General features: G+C 48.4%; 1 protein-coding gene across 2 annotated transcripts in view; it reads left to right on the top strand.

The window, feature by feature from the left end:
* Positions 1 to 16,424, top strand: part of LOC147122524 (putative E3 ubiquitin-protein ligase HERC4) — a 128,611-nt gene extending 112,187 nt beyond the window's left edge. For both annotated transcript variants that reach the window (XM_086006225.1, XM_086006216.1), the window contains exons 21-24: positions 2,018 to 2,103; positions 5,301 to 5,484; positions 6,623 to 6,722; positions 14,876 to 16,424. In XM_086006225.1, coding sequence (XP_085862351.1) covers positions 2,018 to 2,103; positions 5,301 to 5,484; positions 6,623 to 6,722; positions 14,876 to 15,090 — 585 coding nt within the window. In that variant the 3' untranslated portion in view covers positions 15,091 to 16,424. The remainder of the gene's footprint in view (positions 1 to 2,017; positions 2,104 to 5,300; positions 5,485 to 6,622; positions 6,723 to 14,875) is intronic.
* Positions 16,425 to 22,191: the final 5,767 nt, after the last annotated feature.

Genomic DNA, 22,191 nt, shown 5'->3' with positions numbered 1-22,191 from the left:
CATGCAAGTGCAGCAGGCGGTTAAGAAGGCAAATGGTATGTTGGCCTTCGTAGCGAGAGGGTTTGAGTACAGGAGCAAGGATGTCTTGCTGCAGTTGTACAGGGCCTTGGAGAGACCACATCTGGAATATTGTGTGCAGTTTTGGTTGCCTTATCTGAGGAAGGATGTTCTTGCCATGGAGGGAGTGCAGCGAAGATTCACCAGGCTGATACCTGGGATGGCAGGAATAACGTATGAGGAGAGATTGAGTCGATTGGGCTTGTACTCGCTGGAGTTTAGAAGAATGAGAGGGGATCTCATTGAAACTTATAAAATTCTAACAGGACTAGACAGACTAGATGCAGGAAGGATGTTCCCGATGGCAGGGGAGTGCAGAACCAGGGGTCACAGTCTAAGGATAAGGGGTAGGCCATTTAGGACAGAGATGAGGAGGAATTTCTTCCCCCAGAGAGTGGTGAACCTGTGGAATTCTCTACCACAGAAGGCAGTAGAGGCTAATTCATTAAATATATTCAAGAAGGAGTTGGATATATTTCTTAAGACTAAAAGGATCAAGGGATATGGGGAGAAGGCGGGGACCGGGTACTGAATTTGGATGATCAGCCATGATCTTATTGAATGGCGGAGCAGGCTCGAGGGGCCGAATGGCCTACTCCTGCTCCTATCTTCTATGTTTCTATGTTTCGATGCTGAGCTCAAAGGGAGCACGGGCTGGCGAACCAGGACCACGATGGTGTAACCCAATCTCGGACCCACGCTCCCTGTGCAAGTGGCTCCTGGCTGGGGGGTGCGGGATTGTGAAGTCACCTCTTTAATGCATTTCCATCAAATTCCTCGCTCCTCTAGTCTAACGAGAGAGTTTCATGTAAATGGGGATCATTTTTGACTTTGGATAATAGTGTAAAACGGGTGATATCGATTCAGCCGCCCGTTATACCTCTCTCCCCATTTACATTTCCAGCAGATTGACAGAGATGCCTAAAGGGCGGCTCAATCGACATCACCAGTCTGACACGATCGCACAAAGTCACAAATTTCGCCCAATGAATCAATGCCTCTGCTAAAATGGGAGCCTGAGAATTGTGGTACAAACGAATTGTGGTACAAACGTATTGAGCATGCCAATGATAAAATCGCTTGCAGTCATTTCTAAGCTTACTCATAGAATCATAGAAGTTTACAGCACAGAACGAGGCCATTCGGCGCATCGTGTCCGTGTCAGCTGAAGAAGAACCATCCAGCCTAATCCCACTTTCCAGCTCTTGCTCTGTAGCCCTGTAGGTTACGGCACTTCAAGGGCACATCGAAGTATCTTTTTAAATGTGATGAGGGTTTCTGCCTCTCCCACCCTTTCAGGCAGTGAGTTCCAGACCCCCACCACCCTCTGGGTGAAAAACGTTCTCCTCAACTCCCCTCTAATCCTTCTACCAATTACTTTAAATCCTAACCCCCTGGTTATTGACCTCTCTGCTATAGGAAATAGGTCCTTCCTATCCACTCTGTCTAGGCCGCTTATAATTTTATACACCTCAATTAAATTTCCCCTCAGCCTCCTCTGTTCCAAAGAAAACAACCCCAGCCTCTCCAATCTTTCCTCAGAGCTAAAATTCCCCAGTCCAGGCAACATCCTTGTAAATCTCCTCTGCACCCTCTCTAGTGCAATCACATCCTTCCTGTAATGTGGTGACCAGAACTGTACGCAGTACTCTAGCTGTGGCCTAACTAGTGTTTTATACAGTTCAAGCATAACTTCCTGCTCTTATATCCTTGGCTAATAAAGGAAAGTATCCCGTATGCTTTCTTAACCACCTTATCTACCTATCCTGCTACCTTCAGGGATCTGTAGCCCTGCACTCCAAGGTCCCTCTGTTCCTCCACACCTCTCAGTGTCCTACCATTTAATGTGTATTCCCTTGCCTTGTTGGCCCTCCCCAAATGCAATGTTTCCCATTTGAGCACAACAGAATAAATTCTGTTAGCGACTTTTCATTTGCTTTTTTTGGATCGTCCCTTTCAGATTGGGAGAGAAATGGGCGACGGATCAATAGTTGAACACGAACTTATTCCGAACGGCAAAAACATTCCTGTACAAAAACATAACAGGTAATTCCTCCTTTTTTTAAAAAAAAAGAAAGACTTGCCTTTCTACAGCACCTTTCACGACCACCGGACGTCCCAAAACACTTTACAGCCAATGAAGTACTTTTTGAAGTGTAGTCACTGTTGTAATGTAGGAAATGAGGCAGCCAATTTGTGCACAGCAAGCTCCCACAAACAGCAATGTGATAATGATCAGATAATTTGTTTTTTAGTGATGTTGGTTGAGGGATAAATATTGGCCCCAGGACACCGGGGAGAACTCCCCTACTCTTCTTCAAAATAGTGCGCGTGGGATCTTTTACGCCTGCCTGAGCGAGCAGATGGGGCCTCGGTTTAATGTCTCATCTGAAAGACGGCATATTCGACAGTGCAGCGCTCCCTCAGCACTGCACTGGGAGAGTCAGCCTAGATTTTGTGCTTAAGTCTCTGGAATTGGACTTGAACCCACGACCTTCTGACTCAGAGGAAAGAGTGCTACCAACTGAGTAAAGAAAGACTTGCATTCAATGTTCCCTCTAATTGTTTTTTGGGTGCACAGTCCCTTTAACAGGCTGTGCGGCCCATTCAAATCTCCGCACATATTGGTGTTCAGCGAGATTTAGGTGTCCTAGTACAAGAAACACAGAGTTAGCATGCGGGTACAGCAAGCAATTAGGAAGGCAAATGGCATGTTGACCTTTATTACTAGAGGGTTGGAGTATTTGGTGAGACCACACCTGGAGTACTGTGCACAGTTTTGGTCTCCTTATCTAAGGAAGGATATACTTGCCTTGGAGGCGGTGCAACGAAGGTTCACTAGATTGATTCCTGGGATGAGAGGGTTGTCCTATGAGGAGAGATTGGGTAGATTGGGCCGATACTCTCTGGAGTTTAGAAGAATGAGTGGTGATCTAATTGAAACATACAAGATTCTGAGGGGGATTGACAGGGTAGATGCTGAGAGGATGTTTCCCCTGGCTGGAGAGTCTAGAACCAGGGGGTCACAGTCTCAGGATAAGGGGTCGGCCATTTAAGACTGAGATGAGGAGGAATTTCTTCACTCAGAGGGTGGTGAATCTTTGGAATTCTCTACCCCAGAGGGCTGTGGAGGCTCAGTCGTTGAGTATATTCAAGGCTGAGATCGATAGATTTTTGTGCATTAAGCGAATCAAGAGATATGGAGATCGGTGGGTACGTGGAGATGAGGTCGATGATCAGCCATGATCTTATTGAATGGCGGAGCAGGCTCGAGGGGCAGTACGGCCGACTCCTGCTCCTAATTCTTATGTTCTTATGTACACGGGCGGTTTTTCCATTGAAACGCCATTGAGCAGCCTGCGCGGGACCTCTGGACTGTTGCCTGGCCGTGCGGCCGCGCAGCTGAGCAGGAACATTGCTTGCATTTATATAGCACCTTTCACCACCTCAGCACGCCCCAAAGCGCTTCACAGGCAATGAAGTACTTTTGTACTGCAGACAATAACTAATAGAAAAAAGTGTTTAAAGAAAATGATAAAAGCTCACCATTGTTTCTTAACACCCTTATGATTTTTCTCCCGGGTTTTTGCTCACAACAGATTCATCCTTAATTCCTGGAGCTTCCAGGGCAATCCTGGAGGGTTTGGTAACTGCAGTCTGCTGGGATCCTATTTGTTAAAGGCAATGACAGGGGTATTAAGGGATACAGAACCAAGGCGGGTAGCTAGAGTTAGGATACAGATTGGCTAGGATCAAATTGAATGGTGGAACAGGCTCGAGGGGCTGAATGGCCTTCTCCTGTTCCTATGCAGCATCTTCAGTATTTGAACCGGTTGCTCTATTAGGAAATGGAAATATCAGCATCAAAATCCCATTCCACTGTGTGGGAAACAGTTCAAATACTGGAGATGTGCCATCGATGAATCAAATGGAATATGTACCATCGTTTCAGAATCATCTGCCCTGCCTAATGCATTTTAAATTTCAAAGTGTCTGTGACACCAATGTGTCAGCCAATGAGTTGGAGGTGGGGCAGGATTTACGCAGGACTTAGAGCAATTAGTCTATTTTACAGCAGACAGTCTATCTTACAGCAAACAGAGTCTATTTAAATGGCGCACCACAGCAAACAGTCTACAGAGTCTATTTAAGCAGAGTCTCCACGAACTACAGCAAACAGAACACAGGACCAAAACTGCAGCAAAGTCTCCCAATAAAGGCAGGATTATTTCTCCAGCAAAATGCTGTGAGTGGAGGATCGTTACACAATACAAATGATGTGCGGAAAATCAATCCCGGTCACTCACAGCAGTGCGGTTTCAAGGCGTGAATGACGGGGGAAATTACCCAATCATGTCTATTCTGGCCGAGACTTGTGGTGGTACTATGTACAGCCTTTAAACTTAACCTGCTTTTTTGTTGTTCTCAGGCATGTTGCTGGACATGCAATTTTACATCGAGTTACATTGAGAGTACAGCACAGAACACATTGAGTTTAGAAGAATGAGAAGGGATCTCATTGAAACTTATAAAATTCTAACAGGACTAGACAGACTAGATGCAGGAAGGATGTTCCCGATGGCGGGGGAGTCCAGAACCAGGGATTACAGTCTAAGGATAAGGGGTAAGCCATTTAGGACTGAGATGAGGAGGAATTTCTTCACCCAGTGAGTGGTGAACCTGTGGAATTCTCTACCACAGAAGGCAGTTGAGGCCAATTTATTAAATATATTCAAGAAGGAGTTAGATATATTTCTTAAGGCTAAAGGGATCAAGGGATATGGGGAGAAAGCAGGGATCAGCCATGATCTCATTAAATGGCGGAACAGACTAGAGGGGCCAAATGGCCTACTCCTGCTCCTATGTTCTATGTTTCTAAACAGGGCATTCGGCCTAACTGGTCCATGCCGGTGTTTATGCTCCACACCAGCCTCCTCCCCACCCCTCTTCATCTCACCCCATCAACATATCTTTCTATTCCTTTCTCCCTCATGTGTTTATCTAGCTTCCCCTTCAATGCATCTATACTATTCGCCTCAACCACTCCCTGTGGTAGCGAGTTTCACATTCTCACCACTCTCTGGGTAAAGAAGTTTCTCCTGAATTCCCTATTTGATTTATTAGTGACTGTCTTATATTGATGGCCCCTAGTTTTTGGACCCCCAACACACACAACCTGTTGATGGGTTTTCCATGACAATTTCCACTTTAATCGGCGCCTTGTTTGCTTTTCTCTGTTTCAGAAAGCAGTTTGTTGATGCCTATGTGGACTATGTGTTTAACACGTCAATGGGGAAACATTTTAAAGCCTTTTCAGAAGGATTTCGATGGGCTGTCCCACTGCCTGCTGTAGAAGTGTTCCTGCCCGTTGAACTGATGGCCGTTATCCATGGAAACACCAAATATGACTGGCATCTGCTGGAGGAAGTAAGCCGCTGTCCTTCTGGTCTTCCTGCTGCCTCGCCTTGATGTGATCTGCACAACAAACAACAACGGGCTCGATTTTAGCTCGCTGGAAACTGGCTTTAACATGGGGAACTTGCGTTCCTCCAATTCTGGCCTCTTCAGCATCCCCGATTTCCATCGCTCTACCATTGGCGGCCGTGCCTTCAGCTGCCTGGGCCCCAAGCTCTGGAATTCCCTCCCTAAACCTCTCTGCCTCTCTCTCCTCCTTAAAACCTACTTCTTTGACCAAGCTTTCGGTCACCTGTCCTAATATCTCCTTAATGTGATTCGGTGTCAAATTTTGTTTGATAACGCTCCTGTGAAGCGCCTTGGGACGTTTTACTACGTTCAAGGCGCTATATAAATGCAAGTTGTTGTTGACATCTGCAGCCATATTTTCTGAATAGGGAGTCGGTAGACTTGCCGTCTCTTTGACACCATCGTTGTGGCCTCCGCCACTTTTGAAGGGGCCTGCCCGTGGGTGACCACTGCCTCAGCCTGAGAATGGCCTCTCTTACCCATGCAAATCAGAGTCCTAGTGATTTCCTCTGATTAAATATTGGAGGGCAACTAGGGATCTCATCGAAACCTATAAAATTCTGTCAGGCCTGGACAGACTAGATACAGGAAGAATGTTTCTGATGGCCGGGGAGTCCAGAACCAGGGGTCATAGTCTAAGGATAAGGGGTAAGCCATTTAGGACTGAAATGAGGAGGAATTTCTTCACCCAGAGAGTGGTGAACCTGTGGAATTCTCTGCCACAGAGGGCGGTGGAGGCCAGTTCATTAAGTATATTCAAGAAAGAGTTGGATATATTTCTTAAAGCTAAAGGGATCAAGGGATATGGGGAGAAGGCAGGGACCGGGTACTGAATTTGGATGATCAGCCATGATCTCATTGAATGGCGGAGCAGGCTCGAGGGGCCGAATGGCCTACTCCTGCTCCTATCTTCTATGTATCTATGATGGGCAATAAATGCTGGCCTTGCCGGCGACGCCCACATACCGTGAATGAATAAAAAGGAAACCTAACGCTGCTTTTGAAACAATTTCATGAAAACGTGTTTTGTGTAGAGCGACGCTTCCATTAATGCCTGGTTCTTGTCTGCACACTCTGACAGCACACAAAGTACAATGGGTACACCAAGGCCGACGAAATCATTGTCAATTTCTGGGAGATGTTCCATGAGCTGACAGAGGAAGAGAAGAAGCATTTCCTTGGTGAGTGGTCCTGCTGTTACATGGAGTTGCACAGCCTCAAGAACACTAGGGAGGCGGGAAGTGGGGTGGGGTGGGGTGGGGTGGGAGCCGGGGCTTGCGGGAGGTTTAGCGGCCAGGAAACCGGGATGTCCATGTTTCCCAGAGGTCCTGCCGAATTTGACGGCGGGTCCTGATTTTAAAAACAATTCTCTGTCTCCTGGCCGTAGCCAGCCAGCTTGTAGGCTGCAGTCGGGCATCTGGCATTGGGAGGGGGTTGGTGATCGGTGGGGGGGTGGGCGGTCAGACATTGGGAGGGGGTAGGTGATCGGGTGGGGGGGGCGCGGTCAGACATTGGGAGGGGGTTGGTGATCGGGGGGCGGTCAGACATTGGGAGGGGGTAGGTGATCGGGTGGGGGGGCGCGGTCAGACATTGGGAGGGGGTTGGTGATCGGTGGGGGGGTGGGCGGTCAGACATTGGGAGGGGGTAGGTGATCGGGTGGGGGGGGCGCGGTCAGACATTGGGAGGGGGTTGGTGATCGGGGGGCGGTCAGACATTGGGAGGGGGTAGGTGATCGGGTGGGGGGGGCGCGGTCAGACATTGGGAGGAGGTTGGTGATCGGGGGGCGGTCAGACATTGGGAGGGGGTTGGTGATCGGGCGCGGTCAGACATTGGGAGGGGGTTGGTGATCGGGGGGCGGTCAGACATTGGGAGGGGGTAGGTGATCGGGGGGCGGTCAGACATTGGGAGGGGGTTGGTGATCGGGTGGGGGGGCGCGGTCAGACATTGGGAGGGGGTTGGTGATCGGGGCGCGGTCAGACATTGGGAGGGGGTTGGTGATTGGGGGGCGGTCAGACATTGGGAGGGGGTAGGTGATCGGGGGGCGGTCAGACATTGGGAGGGGGTAGGTGATCGGGGGGCGGTCAGACATTGGGAGGGGGTTGGTGATCGGGGGCGGTCAGACATTGGGAGGGGGTAGGTGATCGGGGGGCGGTCAGACATTGGGAGGAGGTTGGTGATCGGGGGGCGGTCAGACATTGGGAGGAGGTTGGTGATCGGTGGGGCGGTCAGACATTGGGAGGAGGTTGGTGATCGGGGGGCGGTCAGACATTGGGAGGGGGCTGGTGATCGGGGGGCGGTCAGACATTGGGAGGAGGTAGGTGATCGGGGGGCGGTCAGACATTGGGAGGGGGTAGGTGATCGGGGGGCGGTCAGACATTGGGAGGAGGTTGGTGATCGGGGGGCGGTCAGACATTGGGAGGAGGTTGGTGATCGGGGGGCGGTCAGACATTGGGAGGGGGTAGGTGATCGGGGGGCGGTCAGACATTGGGAGGGGGCTGGTGATCGGGGGGCGGTCAGACATTGGGAGGAGGTTGGTGATCGGGGGGCGGTCAGACATTGGGAGGGGGTAGGTGATCGGGGGGCGGTCAGACATTGGGAGGGGGCTGGTGATCGGGGGGCGGTCAGACATTGGGAGGAGGTTGGTGATCGGGGGGCGGTCAGACATTGGGAGGAGGTTGGTGATCGGGGGGCGGTCAGACATTGGGAGGGGGCTGGTGATCGGGGGGCGGTCAGACATTGGGAGGAGGTTGGTGATCGGGGGGCGGTCAGACATTGGGAGGGGGTAGGTGATCGGGGGGCGGTCAGACATTGGGAGGGGGTTGGTGATCGGGGGGCGGTCAGACATTGGGAGGGGGCTGGTGATCGGGGGGCGGTCAGACATTGGGAGGAGGTTGGTGATCGGGGGGCGGTCAGACATTGGGAGGAGGTTGGTGATCGGGGGGCGGTCAGACATTGGGAGGGGGTTGGTGATCGGGGGGCGGTCAGACATTGGGAGGGGGTTGGTGATCGGGGGGCGGTCAGACATTGGGAGGGGGTAGGTGATCGGGGGGCGGTCAGACATTGGGAGGAGGTTGGTGATCGGTGGGGCGGTCAGACATTGGGAGGGGGTTGGTGATCGGGGGGCGGTCAGACATTGGGAGGGGGTTGGTGATCGGGGGGCGGTCAGACATTGGGAGGGGGCTGGTGATCGGGGGGCGGTCAGACATTGGGAGGAGGTTGGTGATCGGTGGGGCGGTCAGACATTGGGAGGGGGTAGGTGATACAAGATGCTCACAATAGGAGAAAAAAGAAAGACTTGCATTTCTATAGCGCCTTTCATGACCATTGGGCGTCCCAAAGCACTTTAAAACCAATGAAGTACTTTTGAAGTGTAGTCACTGTTGTAATTTAGGAAACGCAGCAGCCAATTTGTGCACAGCAAGCTCCCACAACCAGCATTGAAATAAATGACCTGATCATCTGTTTATAGTGATATTGGTTGAGGGATCAATTACCCATCAGGTAAACGCCTTTACAGCACTGCCTGTGGGCCAGGAGGAGCAGGAGTGTTTCTTTCAGGCCCAACAAGCTTACCCTGTAAACCCCCCGCCCCCCACCCGCGATCTGACCAACCCCCTCCCAATGTCTGACCGCCCCCCTGCCCCCGACCTTCCTCGAACATCCTTGCCTTCAATTGTAGGGCTGGAGGAGGTTACAAAGATAGGGAGGGGGGAGAGGCCGGGGGGGATTTGAAAACAAGAATGGGAATTTTAAAATGGAAGCTTTGCCAGACCGGGAGCCAGTGTAGGTCAGCGAGCACAGGGGGTGATGGGTGAACGGGACTGAGTGTGAGTTAGGACACGGGTCAGCGAGCACAGGGGGTGATGGGTGAACAGGACTTGGTGTGAGTTAGGACACGGGGCAGTGAGCACAGGGGGTGATGGGTGAACAGGACTGAGTGTGAGTTAGGACACGGGTCAGCGAGCACAGGGGTGATGGGTGAACGGGACTGGGTGTGAGTTAGGACACGGGTCAGCGAGCACAGGGGGTGATGGGTGAACGGGACTTGGTGTGAGTTAGGACACGGGGCAGTGAGCACAGGGGGTGATGGGTGAACGGGACTTGGTGTGAGTTAGGACACGGGGCAGTGAGCACAGGGGGTGATGGGTGAACGGGACTGGGTGTGAGTTAGGACACGGGGCAGTGAGCACAGGGGGTGATGGGTGAACGGGACTTGGTGTGAGTTAGGAGACGGGGCAGTGAGCACAGGGGGTGATGGGTGAACGGGACTGGGTGTGAGTTAGGACACGGGGCAGTGAGCACAGTGGGTGATGGGTGAACGGGACTGGGTGTGAGTTAGGACATGGGGCAGTGAGCACAGGGGGTGATGGGTGAACGGGACTGGGTGCGAGTTAGGACACGGGGCAGTGAGCACAGGGGGTGATGGGTGAACGGGACTGGGTGCGAGTTAGGACACAGGGCAGTGAGCACAGGGGGTGATGGGTGAACGGGACTGGGTGTGAGTTAGGACACGGGCAGCAGCGGTTTGGATGAGCTCAAGTTTATAGAGGGTGGAAGGTGGGCGGTATTATGTCCGTGTACAATTGAGACACGGACTGCAGGAGTTGATTATAACAAGTCTTTACTGAATGGAGACAACCTGGAAACTGAAACTACAGAAGCCTGCTAGGGCCTTTTATACAGGGGTGGTCACTGCCGGTATTGCAGTCTGAGACCAGTTATTCCCTTAAAGGTACATACACAACAATTCTTCCCCTTTTAGATAAACAGTACATAACATTCATTTAACAACTAAATAATAACTAATCACAACTACAATTACGGTTGCTGGATACATTGGTTGAAGTTAAGCAATTATAAGTTCAGTCTTTGAGGAGGCTTCCTGATTCTGTCTGGATAATGCCTCTTTGGGATATCAGGTTCTTCTGGCAAGGTTGAGTCAGGATCAATGTCGTTGTTTGGTTCGTCTGCTTCCAATATCACCGATTCTGCGGTAGATGCAATTGGTACTTCGGTTTCATCGCCAGGTGTATCAGATCGTGGTATGGAGTTGACGTTTTCCAGTGACTCTAGAATCTGGTCAGCATGGCGTCTTACAATGCTCTCTCCAATGTCCACGGTATACATTAGAGGTCCTTGCCGTGTACAGATCGTTCCTGGCTGCCATTTCTCTGTGCGGTAGTCCCGGGCCAAAACTGGTTGACCTATCTTAAAACTCCTGGTCGGCCTTTCATTCATATTCTGAAACTGCCTGTTCTCCACATCTCTTCTGACGTTTGGCTTAACCAAATCCAAGCGGCATCGTAGTCTTCGATTGAAGAACATCATGGCTGGAGTTTGGTTGGTAACCGCATGTGTCGCATTCCGGTAGGCAAACGAAGTTATCCACCTTGTGTTGTAGGGGTATATCTTCATTACACATTGCCTTGATAGCCTTCTTGAATGTTTGAACAAACCTCTCGGCCAATCCATTAGTGGCTGGATGATATGGGGCGGATGTGTAATGCTTAACACCATTGTTCTTTAAGAACCTCCGGAACTCTTCAGACACAAACTGTGGTCCATTGTCAGAGCAAATCTGTTCAGGCAGCCCATTCCTGGCGAATATGGTTCGTAAGACTGTGATAGTTTTTTCTGTGGTGGTTGAGGACATTTTTATTACCTCTGGCCACTTTGAATGTGCATCCACCGCAATTAAAAACATCGAGTCCATAAAGGGACCAGCAAAATCAATGTGCACCCTTTGCCATGGAGATGAGGGCCACTCCCATGGATGTAGAGGGGCTTGTGGTGGGGTGTTTTGGACCTTCTGGCATCCTGTACAGCTCTTGGTCATCTCTTCGATTTCTCTATCGATTCCCGGCCACCACACAAACGCTCTGGCTAAGTTTTTCATTTTTACCCCTCCCAGATGACCCTCATGAAGCTCATTGAGCACTCTATCCTTCAATTTGGGTGGAATTACTACTCTGGATCCACACATCAAGGTTCCTCTGCACACTGACAGCTGTTCTCTTCTCGGCGAGAATGCTGGCAGCAGTGGTTCGCCATGTGCTGGCCATCCCTTCCCCGTTAAATCATAGACCCAGGAGAGTGTCGGGTCATTTCGTGTTTCCTTTTCTATGTTTGCATTCGTCACAGGGAGACATTCGACTATAGTCGAGTGGAATAACTCCACTGGATCCACTGCCAGTTCTTCTTCCACCGTCGGCAACGGTAGGCGCGACAATCCATCAGCATTCCCATGCTGTTTAGTTCCTTTGTACTCGATGTCATATTGGTGTGCCCCTAGGGAAAGGGACCACCTCTGTAGCCGTTGTGCCGTCATTATCGGTACGCCCTTCTGAGGGTTGAAAATGGAGACAAGAGGTTGATGATCAGTTAGTAGAGTAAATTTCTGACCGTGCAGGTAGTGATTGAACTTCTTCACCCCCCACACCAGGCTGAGGGCCTCTCTGTTAATCTGGGCGTAGTTACGCTCGGCTGAAGTTAACGAGCGTGACACAAAAGCTGTCGGCCTCTCTGAACCATCAAGGAATTTATGTGACAGTACCGCCCCAATGACGTAGGGAGACGCATCACACGCCAGTCTTATCGTTAATGATGGGTTGTAGTGAGCCAATACTTCTCTTGAAGTGATTAGGTCCTTACTCTTCTGAAAGGCCCGCTTACATTCATCGCTCCATTTCCATGCTACTCCCGTTCGTAGTAGGGCGTTCAGTGGATGCAGAATTGTGGACAAATTCGGCAAAAACTTATGGTAGTAATTCACCAATCCAAGGAATGACCTCAGTTGCGACACATTTTCAGGCGCTGGAGCCTTAACTACCGCTTCAATTTTGTCAGGGGACTTATGCAACCCCTCTTCATCAATCACGTGGCCACAATACGATATCTGTTTCTTAAAAAACTCACACTTGGGGCGATTGGCTCGTAGCCCATGTTCACGTAGTCTAGTGAGCACCTGCTCTAGGTTGGCAAGATGTTCACTGTCATCTTCACCTGTCACTAGGATGTCGTCCAAGTAACACTGAGTCCCCGGAATCCCTTGCAGGACTTGTTCCATCGCTCTTTGCCATATCGCCGGAGCTGATGCTACTCTGAATACCAGTCGATTATACTGGTAAAGACTTTTGTGAGTGTTTATCGTGAGATACTTCCTAGAGGATTCTTCAACCTCCACCTGCAAATATGCTTGTGCTAGGTCAATTTTTGTAAAACGCTTCCCTCCAGATAGTGAGGTGAAGATATCTTCTATCCTTGGAAGAGGATATTGTACTGTGTGAAGGACTGGGTTCACCGTCACCTTGAAGTCCCCACAGATGCAAACCTTCCTTGGCTCCTCAGACTTAATTGTTTAACGTTTTCTTCATGACAGGAACGATGGGTGTCGCCCACTCGCTCCAGTCTTCCTTAGATAACACGCCTGCATTCTCCAGATTCTCCAGCTCTGCCTCGACGGCTGGGCAATTTGCATATGGTACCGGTCTTGCTTTGAAAAACTTGGGAATTGCATTCTCCTCTATTTTTATCGAGGCGGTTACGCCTTTAAGAGTGCCCAGTTCTTGTTGAAATACCTCTTTGGCGTCAGCTAAGATTGTTGACAATTGTCCAGGAGTGACGTTGTCATCCTTTTTACCAGCCACCGTCAGTGCCTGAATGGAGTGCCAGTCTAAACTTATCTTTCTGATCCATTCACATCCCAATAACGGTGGTCCACCATCTTGCAGAATGTAGAGATACAATTTCCGTATTTTCTTGCCGTTGTATTCGACAGGCACCCTTATTTTTCCTCTGGGGTATACTTTTTGCTCCGTATACGTCCTCAAGACAATGGATGTCTCTCTCAAGGGTATGTGTGAGAATAGCCACTCATAGTCTCGTCGGTTCATGACGGTTAGAGCTGATCCTGTATCCAATTCCATTTTGACTTGGGACCCTGCTATCGTGAGGGTGACCCAAATGGTTCGGTGATCCTCTTTTGCGATTACGTTGTAAAGTTTGAGACAGCTTAAAACTCTTCGCCTTCGGTTTGGCTGGAGTAATCAGGTCCAGCAATAGGCCGTACGTTCTTGCGCCCATTAAATTTAGCAATACTGATGCCTTTTTCTCATCGGCTATTTCGTTTGCCTCGCAATATACCTCGACTCTTTCCACATACGTGGTCCAGTCTTCTATTGCATTATCGAAGGCAGTGATATCGCCAGTCTTTGGCATCTTGAAAATCTAAGATGGCTTTGCCTTCGTCCCCGACGGATCAAAATGGCGCCTCCCGCGCTTTTCCTTCTTCCCCGCCGAGTTAAGATGGCGCCTCCCGCGCTTTCCCGCCGCTGCCGCTGCCGCTGCTGCCAACGCCGCTCTCCGCAGTATTTTTATTTTTCTATCGCGCTTCAATATTTGCTCCGTTAATTGAAGAACCGTTCCCGTCGTGGAGCGGGCCCTCTGGGACACTTCCCTCCCTCTTCTTAGGTCCGAACGCTGCCCGGCTTCGAAGCACCGGCCGCGCCCTGTGTGCTCCACCCTCTCTCTCTCGCTTTGCTTCCCGACTCGCTGCCCGGCCCCGTTGCAGAGCCACCCGATCGAGCTCTAGCCTGCCGCAGCCCAGGAAGGATCAGTGCACTACCTGCCACCAGCCCGATTAGCTGGGAAACCACAGACTGGAGAACCAAGCCTGGCTCTCGACAGTCTCTCCTGCACTCCCCAACTCGATGATTTGGAGGGCGGTTGCCCACGGTCGACGCCCGTTTCTCGAGTTTCTTTGAATTATTTTTTTTTTCTTTCTTCTGGCTTCGACCTTCAATAACGTCGTCTGAGGTGCTGCCGAGTTGCAGGTAAGTTTGTTTCTTACTCGTCGCCAGTATTATGTCCGTGTATAATTGAGACACGGACTGCAGGAGTTGATTATAACAAGTCTTTACTGAATGGAGACAACCTGGAAACTGAAACTACAGAAGCCTGCTAGGGCCTTTTATACAGGGGTGGTCACTGCCGGTACTGCAGTCTGAGACCAGTTATTCCCTTAAAGGTACATACACAACAGGCGGCTGGCCAGGAAAGCGTTGGAATTCTCAAGCCTCGAGGTAACAAAGGCAGGGATGAGGGTTTGTGGGGAAGCTAGATAGACACACAAGGGCGAAAGGAATAGCAGGATATGCTGATAGGGTGAGCTGAAGTAGGGTGGGAGGAGGCTCGTGTGGAGAATGGACCAGTTGGGCCGAATGGCCTGTTTTTGTGCTGTGGAATTCTATGTTTCTGGGTAATGCAATATTTTGGAAAATGCTTGCAACTCTTACATTTATGGAGTGTTAACACCTGTTTTGTTTATCGTTGCTAGCCTTCCTGACCGGATGTGACAGGGTTCCAATCGGAGGCATGGGGAGCCTCAGCATTGTCATCCATTGTGATGTGAGGGAGGATCCCGATCTGTACTTTCCAGCTGCCCACACCTGCAGCCTAGTACTGGATCTCCCCAAGTACAGCAGCACGGAGATTCTGAGGGAGAGGTTTCTTCGGGCAATCGGATGCTGTAAAGAATTCGGCATAGCCTGATGGCGGAATACAGAAGCCATTCCTTTACTTTTTCTATATCGCCCAATATTGTCCTTATTGGTGATTAATGTACAGGAGCCGAATCTATCTGTGTTTGCATAGGGCTGCTAGCCCTCTTCCTAACACAACCTCTTGCAATTTAATTTTTTAGTCAACTGGCCCCCAATGTATTCATATTTTTGATGTGGTACTAATGGTTGACCAGCATTTAAGTTGACGGTGATAAAGATGATAAAGCATGGATCTTCAGCTACAACAACTCATCTGCTGCCGTAATGCTTCCATATTTAAGACACTCTTACGTGTGTGTTTTATTTCTACATTGGATTCTAGTGGGGTTGAGTTTATAAAATGTATTATGCGTTGGATAGAATGACGGAATATGGACTGTGTATTTTCAGGCACGTCAACACCCAGTGCTTGTATTGGCCCAGAAATTCGGGTCGGAGGCTTCCCGCGGGTGCAAGCCCCCGACCTGCACTTACCTAGCTGTGGGCCCGCATGGGATTCCGATCCTGGGCCTCCTCCAACTGCCGGCGCGCAGTGCTTGCGTATCCCAGGGGCGCAGTTAGTTCGAAGCGTCCCCTGGGATCACGTGGGCCATGGAGAGCCAATGGTAGCAGGGAATCTGTATTCATAGATTTGACAGGAAGAGCTGTCAAATCTATGAATACAATTCAGCCCCAAAACATAACTAAAACTTCAAATAATTTTTTTTTAAAAACATCACATTTTTAAAATAACTATAAATTACATAAAATAACTATTTTAAACAATAATTTAAATTTTTGAAAAAAATAATTACAGTTTCTAACGGGGCTAAAAATAAACTTACCTTTCTTTAAAGTATTTAAAAATAATAAACCTGTGGAAAAAATGTTTTAATTTTACTTAATTCACCACTTACCTTGTTAAAAGCAGGCCTTGCGACTGCTTTTTAGACGCGTAGCTCCTGGAGACTTACCCTCCCGGAGAAACCGGCAAAAAAACCGGAAGTTCCAGGCATACGCGCTGCCTCTCCGGCGCACGCGTTCGACCTGTGAACCCCTTCCTTTAAGGGAACGGAAGTTCCAGTTTCCCGCGCATGGGCAGTGCAGGCACGAAACCGGCACTTTCGTTGGGCCTATGCGTGAGTACCCAGCGCGTACTCACCCGTGGGGACCCAAATTTCTGGGTGCCTTAGTTAAGATAAAAAAACAAGCTCTTTTTAAAGACATCAGCCACGCACATTTGAAGTTAGTTATGAGCTCATTCCCAGCATTGGTACATTTTTATTTCAATTGTATTGTATTTGTCAAATAAAATAAATAAATAAACATTTTTTTTTAAGTTCACTGTGCAGTTAATGGTAATTAATCATCTTCTGGTGTGATGTCAGGAAGCACTTCTTCACACAAAGGATAGTGGAAATCTGGAACTCTCGCCCTCACAAAGCTGTTGAGGCTGGGGGTCAACATTTCAGCTGAGATTGATAGATTCTTGTTGGGCAAAGGTATTAAGGGATAGGGAACCAAGGCGGGTGGATAAGATACATATCAGCCATGATCTAATTGAATGGCGGAACAGATGCAAGCGGCTGAGTGGCCTCCCCCTGTTCCTACGTCCCCATCATGGGTGGACTATGGCAGGAGCTCCGGTGATTGACCTCCGCACCTCTTTAAAGCAAGGGGCTTGAGCCCCGAGGTTGTGATTCGGATTGTCCATGATCGTTCTTTTCACAGCACAGAAGGAGGCCCATCATGCCCACTGTGCCGGCTCTTTGAAAGAGCTCTCCAATCAGTTCCACTCCCCCCTGCTCTTTCCCCATAGCCCTGCAAATGTTTCCTTTTCAAATATTTATCCAATTCCCTTTTGAAAATTACTACTGAAAAAAATCCTCCTCATCGCCCCTCTGGTTCTTTTGCTAATTATCTTAAACCTGTCTCTTTCATTGACTTGTTCTGCACTGCAGTTACGTCATGGTTTGCAGGTTGCTGATGGTGTTCGCTCACTCAAAGATTAGCCCATCCGACTTAGTTCTTCCATCGAGGGTCATACTAGCCTCTTCCAGTCGCTCATCCGCCCGAAGCCATTGACACTTCCTGGGGCTCGCCGGGTTACTTACTGCCACCTAGAGCTCGGAGTTGCGCAGTCATGGGTACTACCATCTAATGTCATTACGGTAGCAGGTTTTAACATGACACCATCATGGCAAATTGGCTCCTGGTCATTTCTTCATCATCTGCTGCGGAATCCCTCATCCATGCCTTTGTCACCTCTAGACTCGACTCTTCCAAAGCTCTCCTGGTCTCCCATCTTCCGCCCACGGTGAACTTGAACTCATCCAATACTCTGCGGCCCCCCTGTCCTAACTCGCCCCAAGTCCTGTTCACCCATTATTATCTAAATGGAGAGAAACTGCAAAGTGCTACAGTACAAAGGGATCTGGGGGTCCTGGTGCATGAAACACAGAAGGTTAGTATGCAGGTGCAGCAGGTGATCAGGAAGGCCAATGGAATCTTGGCTTTTATTGCAAGGGGGATGGAGTATAAAAGCAGGGAAGTCTTGCTTCAGTTATACAGGGTACTGGTGAGGCCACACCTGGAATACTGCGTGCAGTTTTGGTTTCCATATTTAAGAAAAGATATACTTGCTCTCAAGGGAGTTCAGAGAAGGTTCACTCGGTTGATTCCAGAGATGAGGGGGTTGACTTATGAGGAAAGGTTGAGTAGGTTGGGCCTCTACTCATTGGAATTCAGAAGAATGAGAGGCGATCTTATCGAAACATATAAGATTGTGAGGGGGCTTGATCGGGTGGATGCGGTGAGGATGTTTCCACTGATGGGTGAGACTAGAACTAGGGGGCATAATCTTAGAATAAGGGGCTGCCCTTTCAAAACTGAGATGAGGAGAAACTTCTTCACTCAGAGGGTAGTAAATCTATGGAATTTACAACCTCAGAGAGTTGTGGAAGCTGTGACATTAAATAAATTTAAAATGGAGATAGACAGTTTCCTAGCTGATAAGGGAATTAGGGGTTACGGGGAGCAGGCAGGGAAGTGGACGTGAGTCTAGGTTTGGGTCAGCCATGATCCTATTGAATGGCGGAGCAGGCCGAGGGGCCGTATGGCCTACTCCTGCTCCTACTTCTTATGTTCTTATGTTCTTATGACCCCTGTGCTCGCTGACCTACATTGGCTCCCGGTTTGGCATTGCCTCGATTTTAAAATTCTCATCCTTGTTTTCAAATCCCTCCGTGGCCTCGCCCCTCCCTATCTCTATAATCTCCTCCAGCCCCTCAACCCCCCCCACCCCCAACCCCCACCTTTAATTAAATCATTACTTATCAGAAGTAGTTAAATAATTAAATAAAATCTTTGTCCCTCAGACAAACAATTTGTAAGTTGCAAATTATATTTAAAAATTAAAACCTGTACCATCAACTCGGCTCCCAATGTATTTAAGTCGAAAGTAGTCCCATAGTGATGCGCTATCAATTACTCATAAAAGACTGAGAGTTAAGAGAGTAACTAAAGGCTTTTATTAACAAAAGAATGAAGGTCTGCCTCGAGCGGTCGACCGGTCCAGAAATACAAAGGGCTGGGGAGCAGTCACCTTTATACTAGGACTTGTGGGAGGAGTCAGCCGAGGCATGTCCAGGCATGTACACAGTGGAATACAAACAGTGGTTTACCACACATAGTGGTTTGGATTTTGCTCTAATAATAATGGCGAGACTATCAGCACTCGCCGTTATTACAGGGTAAATCTGACAGCAAGTTCTGGCGTCTGCACATGCGCAGTTAAACGTGGAAATCCAGAAGTAGCTGTCAGAGATACCTCACTCTTCCACAGGGTTCGCTGTTGCAGTCCTCGCTGATAGACTCAATACTGAAATCACTGTACTGGCGCAAACTTAGGGTAATTACCCACTCGTCCCGCACTAAAAATGGCTGAAAAAATTAGGGCTCGTGCATTCGTGTTTTTAACAGTGTAATACGTATTAATTACTGCTGAACAACCTCCATGGCCCTGAAAAATTAATTTTTCAAGTGTGGAGTCTCATTCCTTCAGAAGAAAATTAATGCTGCAGATTTTTTTTAAAACAGAACTGTAAATAATTGTTTTCGTTTTTCTGCTTTTCCCTTTTAACTCTCTCCCTTAATCCCATCTGTGTGCCCCAATCTTTATTTTGCTGCCTGGACAATGATTTTGAAATGTAATTTATATTTCCTATCTTTTACTTCCTGGTTTGCAGTCTGTGTGTCTCCGTGAGGATTCTTCAATCTGATTGGTTGAAGAACCTCCTTGCTGCTTGACTGGCTCACAGATGCCACAGATCCCCTGTAGCGAGCACCGCGCTGGATCAGACGGCAGATTAGTAGAAATCTCCACTGACAAGTCCTCTGGACAACTGTATGCGAGGTAAACGGTGAAAGCCGTTTCTTTGACACTGAGAGCAAAATCCGGGCCAATTACATTTTTCTCCCTCACGGATGTGAATAAAATATGTGCACTAGAAATGTATCTATTTTATAAAATGGCTGCCACATACATATCTTGGCTACCAGTTATCTAAATAACTTAATTTTTGTCCCCCTCACTGAAACAGTTACTCAGAAGAATATTGAATATTGAAATCATTGCCCCCTCGGAGTTTAAAAGAACAAATTAAAAGCCACACAAGTATACAGAAATGGACTAATGCATTTTAACTTGGCTCCCAGTGATTTTCAATAATAATGTTATTTATGTAGATTAAGTCCAAGCAAGCCCTGTTCCTTCGGATACGCCATTCAATGTCTCTGCTCAGTCTGGCATTACACCTCGCATGGATCTCTGTTTCCTTGTCCCAAATTCTACCCTGAATTCCCACGGATTTTAGTTTTATTTCAACAACAACAACTTGTATTTATACCGCGCCTTTAGCATAGTAAAACGTCTCCAGGGCACTTCACAGGAGCGATTATCAAACAAAATCTGACACCGAGCCACATAAAGAGATATTAGGGCAGATGACCAAAAGCTCGGTCAAAGTTTTAAGGAACTTCTTAAAGGAGGAAAGAGAGGCAGGGAGGTGGAGATGTTTAAGGAGGGAATTCCAGAACTTAGGGCCTCGGCAGCTGAAGGCACGGCTGCTACTGGTGCAGCGATTAAAATCAGGGATGCTCAAGAGGCCAGAATTAGAGGAGCATAGATATCTCAGAGGACTGTGGAGCTGTAAGAGGTTACAGAGATAGGGAGGGGGGCGAGGCCATGGAGGGATTTGAAATCAAGGATGGGAATTTTAAAATTGAGGTGTTACTTAACCGGGAGCCAATGTCGGTCAGCGAGCTCAGGGGTGATGGGCGAACGGGACTTGGTGTGAGTTAGGACACTGACAGCATGTCTCTTTCATGTGTCATACATCTTCTGGAAGTCCAAATAAACTATTATTGTGGAGATTGTATTTGCAACTTCCTCAAAGAACTTGAGGAAGTTTGTCAAGCACGACCTTCCCCATTTAAATCAATGCCTACTGTTACTTATTAAACATTGACTGTACAGGTACTCTTCCAACTTTCTCCTTAGTAGAGTTCCCATTATTTCACCTGGTATTGACACTGGGCCTATCGTTATCTGGATCAGATTTGGTCCCTTTTTACTATAGGCACTGCTTTTGCTTGCTTCCAATTCTGCAAAGCCTTCCCAATACCCAATGAGCCTTTCATTACTGCAGCCAATACCCACAGATGTACTCTCTAGTCTCCTTTAGCACTCTATATAGGGTTGCCAACCCTCCAGAATTGCCGTGGAGTCTCCAGGAATCAAAGATTAACCTCCAGGGCACTGCAGCGAGCAACACCCGGGAGAAAAATCATTGGGGCTATAAAAATATTGTGCTTTGTTTTAAATTGTTTTTTAAGATTTTTGTTTACTAGTTATAAAAATATTGGAGATGGGGGATAAAGGGTTGTTTGACTGACAGTCGAGGATTATCCAATCGGGGAATGAAGAGTCTGTTCGCTTTCCGATTGGCCGCGGGAAGGTGGGGCACCGCGAGGATGGACGTGTCGGGCGACCAATGGCAGAAGGGTGGGGGGGCGGGGTGGTTAGAGGCAGGAGGTCATGTGATAAAACCGTCAGGAATATGTCCAACCAGATTTGGCAAGCCAAACGGTGCCATCTGGCCCTGGGCTATCACTTTTATCAAGCACCTCCTCCTCCTCACTCATTCCAGGAGTTCTACGATACTTGCTGTTGAAGAAAGAAAGAAGGACTTGCATTTCTATAGCGCCTTTCACGACCACCGGACGTACCAAAGCGCTTTACAGTCAACAAAGTACTTTTTGGAGTGTGGTCACTTGTTGTAATGTGGGAAACGCGGCAGCCGATTTGCGCACAGCAAGCTCCCACAAACAGCAATGTGATAATGACCAGATCATCTGTTTTTGTTATGTTGGTTGAGGGATAAATATTGGCCCCAGGGAGAACTCCCCTGCTCTTCTACCGTTCCACAATAATTGGATAGTGGAGTCAATATTTTCCTCTGTGGTGAACAAGTCCAGGAAATAATTCACTCTTTTGCATTTTTTATTGGTACTAAAAATAATTTTATCATTGTGCTTAATCTCCTTTGATGTATTACTCTCCATTCACCCTTTTAGTATTTCTGCTTTTGTTTTTAACATTCTCTTATACTCCTGCCGAGGTCCTGCCCTTCCTCTCCCCTCCCCTCGTCTCATCTCTCTATTTTCTGAACCACTTGAGCTGCGATTTCCATGGTAGAACGAGATGGGTGGACATTGTGCCAAAGCCCTGCCCTCAAAATCTAGCCATCAAGATGTTCCTCCAGTGAACCCTACAATCAGTTAAGCCGCCCACTTTGAGCCCGTGTTGTTCACCGCGTGCGGACATGATTTACTGGGTGCCAGTGCTTTCCTTAGTTCTTGTCCAATAGAAAGAAAGAAAGAAAGGCTTGCATTTCTACAGCACCTTTCACGGCTGAAGTAAGATATTAAAAAATTGGGTATAACAGGGCAGGACAACCAGGATTCAATTGCAACACCAATGTACAAGGGGGAGGGAATGGGTTAATTCATACTCTGAGTTGAACAATAGAGGTCTGTATATTGCATTTAC

Source organism: Somniosus microcephalus, chromosome 2, assembly GCF_052327205.1.
Source record: "Somniosus microcephalus isolate GS21.2 chromosome 2, FLI_Smic_1.0, whole genome shotgun sequence".
In the NCBI taxonomy this organism is placed as follows: Eukaryota; Metazoa; Chordata; class Chondrichthyes; order Squaliformes; family Somniosidae; genus Somniosus; species Somniosus microcephalus.
The sequence above is the reverse complement of the archived record's forward strand: the minus strand, read 5'-3'. Positions and strand labels throughout refer to the sequence as shown.